Genomic DNA, 6,513 nt, shown 5'->3' with positions numbered 1-6,513 from the left:
TGTTTAAGTTTATTCGCTAGAAGTCTACTTGCTTTATCTCCAAACTCGTAATGTTCCTGCTTCGTTTGCTCTAACTGACTTGCTATTTCAGCCAATTGTAATTCATTAAGACTTAATTTACATTTGTGAAGTTGTTCCCCCACCTCTGAATCAGAGGGATTGGCTTTATGGGACTTTTCCAATTGTTGTATGCGCTCTCTTATTGTTTCCTCCTGCTCCCTCTGTTTCTTTCTCAAATGCGCCCTCAATGCTATCAATTGGCCACGTAGTACCACTTTTAGTCCCTCCCATAAGTTTACCGGGTGTACTTCCTCTACATCGTTGAATTCTATATAATCCTTAATGTATCTTTCTACTTCTTGCGCGTTTTGTGGCTCTAATAGGATGGTTTCGTCCATACGCCAGTATTTAAACCCAGAGGGATGTCTATCAATCCCTATTTCCATTACCACTGGAGCATGGTCTGACCATGTACGGGGTTCTATATTAATGTTGCGCATCGCCCCTGCTACTATCCCATCCCCCAGGAACATATCTATCCTAGAGTATGATTTATGTGGAGGCGAGTAATAGGTATAATCTTTTTCTCTGGCATGTGTTTCTCGCCATAGGTCCACCAGCCCCCATCTAGCCATGAATTTTACTAATGCTTGCCTATCATTCTTTGCATATCCCGCTCCTCCCGCTGAGTTATCTAGTGCAGGATTCACTGTGAGGTTGAAATCCCCCCCAATGACCACTATCCCTTGTACATGTTTCTGTAACACTCCTTCTAGTTCAATTATAAAGTTCTCCTGTCCCTCATTTGGAGCATATATTGATAAAGGTGTATTGCTTATTATATAGGGATGCCACAACCAGTAGGTAACGACCATTCTTGTCAGCTATACTTTTCATTATTTTCCACGGAGTCATATCAGAAAAAGCCATTAAAACCCCCCTCTTTTTCTGTGAGTTAATGCTAGCCGCATGAAATTGTATAGGGTATCTCCTGTGATTAACTAATTTTTCATGTTTTTTTCTCAAATGAGTCTCCTGGATCATAATTATGTCTGCTTTCAACCTTATCATCTCTTTAAACATTTTCTTACGCTTTACAGGGGTATTTAATCCCTTAACATTTAACGTAACACATTTAAACATTTATACAACCTCTCATTATTTCGCTTCAATTTGGCCAGCCCACACCATGCTTGTTTCCCTCTCCCCTGCAACCTTATCCCCCCTCCCCCCTCCCCCCTTATCCCTGCTCCTATACCGACAAGCCCCATTACCACCATGAGCATGTCTCTAGCAGAGGAAGTGTCGTCTCCATCCTCTCCCTCAGCCTTTGCTTTCTGTTTCATTTCTTACTTTATCAAGTGTCCCATTATATTCAATGTTCTGTTCTCTTTTTATTTGTAAATCCAATGCGGGGGTGTGGCCGCTTTCCTCATTTTCCATTTCTCTCCTCCAGTTGGTTTCCCCGATTGCTGCCTTCTCAAGCGGCCTCCCCTGCGACACTCTCTGCCATTTCGTCTTGTTGGGCAGCGATCTGGTTGTATTCTCCTTCTGGTGAGGCATCTCCCCTTCACCCTGTTGATTCAAATATTCTTGCGCTTCTGCTATCGAGGTCACTCGACGCTGTTTTGCCTTCTTGTACAAATGTAAGGGCGAAGGGGTACTGCCACTTGTAGGACACCCTTCCTCTCTCAGCTTAGCTGTTAGTGGTCTCAGCTCACTTCTTCTCTTCAACGTTGCTGGGGATATGTCCTGATAAATTTCAATGGGGAATGTCTCCCATATTATCGGGGCGACCTCTCTGGCTTTCTTCATTACCGCCTCTTTTTGCCGAAATTCTGAGAAGCAGGCAACTATGTCCCTTGGCTGATTTGTTTTTCTCATCCCCAGCGACCTGTGCGCTCTTTCCAAGCGTATGGATACTGGTAAACAGGATTCATCTGGGGTAGAGAGTATTTGAGCCGCTATCGCCTGCGTGGTCACCCCGCAATCAATATACTCAGGTAACTCTGGCACTCCCTCTGATTCTAATATTTGCACGCCGACTCCTGTTCTCAAGATCTTCCACTTTATCCATTAAGTATCTTGACTCTGCTTTTTGATCTTTCATTTGCTGCTCCAATATAGAAACAGATTCAGCACATTCCTCCATTCCCACCTCCCGTTTCTGCTACACGTGCTCCTAGTTCGGCTATTTCCGCACCTGAGTTCTGATCCTAGCTGTGCAAAGTCCTGGCGCATTTCTTTAATGCCAGTTTTAATTTCTTCTATCCAGCCGCACAGTTTATCCCAAATCTCTGGAGTGGCCGCGCGCTCACCTTCCATTAATTCCCTCTGAGTGGGTCGTTGAGATTTTGGTGCGCTACTATCGTTCGGGCGCCATTTTCTTCCCCCTGCATCTCTGTCGTTCTCTGACGCTGCTGATAAGGAAAAACGCCGACAGATTTGGCTTCTTTTGTCCGATTCGCTGCCATTATCCGGTAGGTCACCGCATGCCTTCGGATCCCCGTTTCGGGTATCGAATTTTTAAGTTATTTACCGCTAATTATTGCTTTTGATCGGCTGGCTCTTCGGGAGCTCCGTTTTACTCAGCCATTCGCTGACGTGACGTCACTTCCTCGCCAGGAGGGCTCTTTACCTCTAGAAAGAAGTTCATTTAATACTGGATGCATGATCTAAAATGTGCTTCCACCTTGATGCTCAAATCCTACTGGTGTGCCATGCTCTAGCTCCAAGTTGGCTTTTTAACGTTTGCTAGGTTTATAGGGCTACATGTGTCACCTACTCAAGTATGGCCATACTGGGATAGACCAAAGGTCCATCAAGCCCAGCATCCTGTTTCCAACAGTGGCCAATCAGGTCACAAATACCTGGCAAAATCCCAAAAAAGTACAAAACATTATATACTGCTTATCCCAGAAATAGTGGATTTTCCCCAAGTCCATTTAATAATTGTCTATGGACTTTTCCTTTAGGAAGCCGTCCAACCTTTTTTAAACTCCGCTAAGCTAACCGCCTTTACCACATTCTCTGGCAACGAATTCCAGAGTTTAATTACACGTGGAGTGAAGAAACATTTTCCTTCTCCGATTCTTTTTAACTTTACTACATTGTAGCTTCATCGTATGCCCCCTTGTCCTAGTATTTTTGGAAAGTGTAAACAGACGCTTCACTTTTACCCGTCAACTCCACTCATTATTTTATAGACCTCTATTATATCTCCCCTCAGCCTCCTTTTTTTCCAAGCTGAAGAGCCTTAATCGCTTTAGCCTTTCCTCATAGGAAAGTCGTCCCATCCCCTTTATCATTTTCGTCACCCTTCTCTGCACCATTTCTAATTCCACTATATCTTTTTTGAGATGTGACGACCAGAATTGAACACATATTCGAGGTGCGGTCGCACCAAGGAGCGATACAAAGGCATTATAACATCCTTAGTGTTTTCCATCCCGTTCCTAATAATACCTAACATTCTATTTGCTTTCTTAGCCGCAGCAGCACACTAAGCAGAAGGTTTCAACGTATCAACGACGACACCTAGATCCCTTTCTTGGTCTGTGACTCCTAATGTGGAACCTTGCATGACGTAACTATAGTTTGGGTTCCTCTTTCCCACATGCATCACTTTCTACTTGCTCACATTAAACGTCATCTGTCATTTAGACGCCCAGTCTCCCCATCTCGTAAGGTCCTCCTGTAATTTTTCACAATCCTCCCGCGATTTAACTACTCTCAATAACTTTGTGTCATCAGCAAATTTAATTACCTCACTAAATACTCCCATCTCTAGGTCATTTATAAATATGTTAAAAAGCAGCGGTCGCAGCACAGACCCCTGGGGAACCCCACTAACTACCCTTCTCCATTGAGAATACTGACCATTTAACCCTACTCTCTGTTTTCTATCTTTTAACCAGTTTTTAATCTACAATAGAAAATACCTCCTATCCCATGACTCTCCAATTTCCTCTGGAGTCTTCATGAGGTACTTTGTCAAACGCCTTCTGAAAATCCAGATACACAATATCAACCGGCTCCCCTTCATCCACGTTTGTTCACCCCTTCAAAGAAATGTAGTAGATTGGTGAGGCAAGATTCCTCTTCACTAAATCCATGTTGACTTTGTCTCATTAATCCACGCTTTTGAATATGCATATATCCCACCTCTGCTTGGATTTCCAATACAGAATCTTTGTGTTTCTGTGTATTATATATCTATTATCTATATTACTGTTCTGGCTTCCATAGTATAGAGAACACTGGAGAAACATACACCAGAACCCAACTAAGGGGCCCTTTACTAGACTGCAGTAAGTGCTATCAGGCACATACCACAATTTAAAATGGCTATGAGACACACTCAGGCTTCCTGTGGTAAGTTCCAAATTGGTGCAAGCTAAAAAATAATCCTTGTTGGAGGGGGCATATCTGGGGGTGAAGAGTGGGCATTCCTTCACTAGCTACATAACCGGACACTAACTGGTTAATGCAGGATTAGTACATCAGCCCTTACCACCTACAAAATAAGTAGTGTCCTTAAGTGTTCACATGCTAATTTTTTTTTTTTTTAATGGCTGAATGCTAATGGCAACATTAGCACATGGCCACTGATACATAATCAGCCATTTTCCTGGCTGTGTATAAATAGTGTATGGGAAAAATCACGCAAGGGCATGCTAAGGCCACTTTTTATCGTAGCTTAGTAAAATGACCCCCTATAATACACATGTTGAAGACAAGATTTATGTATAACAAAAAAAAAAGTATGTATTTTTTTTTCTGTGGAAAATACAAAGTCTTTCTTTTCAAACAATCATGATTTTAATTTTCAAGTCTGCATTTTCAGCATATTTTTCCCTTCTGTAGGAAACTTTATGGACAGTTTTTGCAAAAATAAAACCACTCTTCAATGGTTAAAAAAAAAAAAAAATCTTGCTAGATGAAAGGAATCGATTTACACTTCAGGTCCTTCTCCACCAGGAACCAACTGAAAAACAAAATTAAAAAAAAATAGTTGAGGAATCAGCAGTTTCACACAATTTTATGAAATATACTGGTCTATATGGTTGGGCGGCAGCAGAGCTCATGGGTTTGGGATAACCAGTCATATGCAAAATATTTCCAGCAATGACTTTTCCAGATACTAAGAAAACACTGGGATCAATGTAATGAGACTAGTAGACACAGAAAGTACTAGATTTATAATGCAGATTTTATTTTCTTACAACAGTAGATTTTTACTTTACCGCCAAAGTTAAACTGTGTACTAAACAAGTTCAAGTTCAAAAGTGTGCTAAAATGGAGGAGAGGAAGTGACATCACGGAGCTGAATGGCCGCTTAGAGCTACTGGCTCCCGAACCTTCCCGCCTTTCTACAGCAAAAGCGTTATATTTTCCTTCAAAACTACATCTGTAGACTCCCGGAGATTTATCTACACCTTGAGGTGCAAAATGAGCAAGAAAACATCAGCGGTCCCGCGAGACAGCGAACGGACGGCAGTCCGAAAGTCAGCGCGGGGCTCTTCGCGCCATGCTTCCCCTGCCGCACGGGAGTCTTCGGGGTCAGATTCGGGCTCCTCACAAATAGGACGAGGTGAGCGTGCAGCTAAACCTAAGAGCACGCAGGACTTAACAAAGTGTTTGGGAGGCAATAAGAGCGGAGATTCGCGCCTCTAAGGACGAGATCCTGGAGCACGTGGACGCGCTCAGCGTTGATCTGAGAGAACTCGGAGGCAGAGTTGAAACGCTTGAAGAGCGAGTCGACGAACAAGCGGAAAAGCACGAGGTCATGGAAGTGAATGTGGCTAACTTAGCTGCACAAGCTGAAGATTTGAAATACAAACTCGACGATATTGAAAATCACGGACGTCGCCAGAATCTTCGATTTCGAGGAGTGCCGGAAAATGGCGACAAAGAGAACGTTCCAGCTATAGTGCGGACCTTGTGTGAGCAACTCATGGGCGAGACCTTTGATGCTGAAATACTGGGATAGAACGTGCACATAGAGCTTTGGGTAAACCCAGAGATATTAAACCAAGAGATATTGTAGTACGTTTTCCACCTATGCGGTTAAAGATCAGCTATGGCAGAGAGCTCGTCAAAACCCGGTTTTACAATATAAGGACTCCCGAATTTATATCTTCCAAGACCTCTCTTTGTTTACTTTAACTCAGAGGCGAGCAATGAAGCCAGTAATTGAGATTTTGGTGAAAGAGAAAATTGCATACTGATGGACTTTTCCCTTTGCAATCTGTTTTACCCTTAAAGGGGAACAACTCCGCTGCCGTTCGGTGGAAGCTGCGTGGAAATATCTGCACGAGGCTGGCCTAGCTCTTAAAGAAACCTTGCCGGTTGCGATGGCACCCTCTACCAAGAAAAAATTCCAAAAGTGGCAGAGAGTGGAGAATGCAGCGAGCAGTCGAACTTGAGACTGGTAGTTTGATATGGTTGGATAAAAGTTGGATTGCTGTTAATATGCAAAGGGTGCTTGCCTTGCTCAAATTAAATGTTTTG

General features: G+C 43.0%; 1 protein-coding gene across 1 annotated transcript in view; it reads right to left on the bottom strand.

Annotated features, from left to right (window-relative positions):
• Positions 1–4,763: 4,763 nt before the first annotated feature.
• Positions 4,764–6,513, bottom strand: part of LOC115459646 (U6 snRNA-associated Sm-like protein LSm5) — a 38,897-nt gene continuing 37,147 nt past the window's right edge. The window contains exon 4 of the mRNA XM_030189450.1: positions 4,764–4,987. Coding sequence (XP_030045310.1) covers positions 4,936–4,987 — 52 coding nt within the window. The 3' untranslated portion in view covers positions 4,764–4,935. The remainder of the gene's footprint in view (positions 4,988–6,513) is intronic.

This window comes from Microcaecilia unicolor, unplaced genomic scaffold (genome assembly GCF_901765095.1).
Source record: "Microcaecilia unicolor unplaced genomic scaffold, aMicUni1.1, whole genome shotgun sequence".
NCBI classification, from domain to species: Eukaryota; Metazoa; Chordata; class Amphibia; order Gymnophiona; family Siphonopidae; genus Microcaecilia; species Microcaecilia unicolor.
This window is presented reverse-complemented; position numbering and strand designations above follow the sequence as displayed.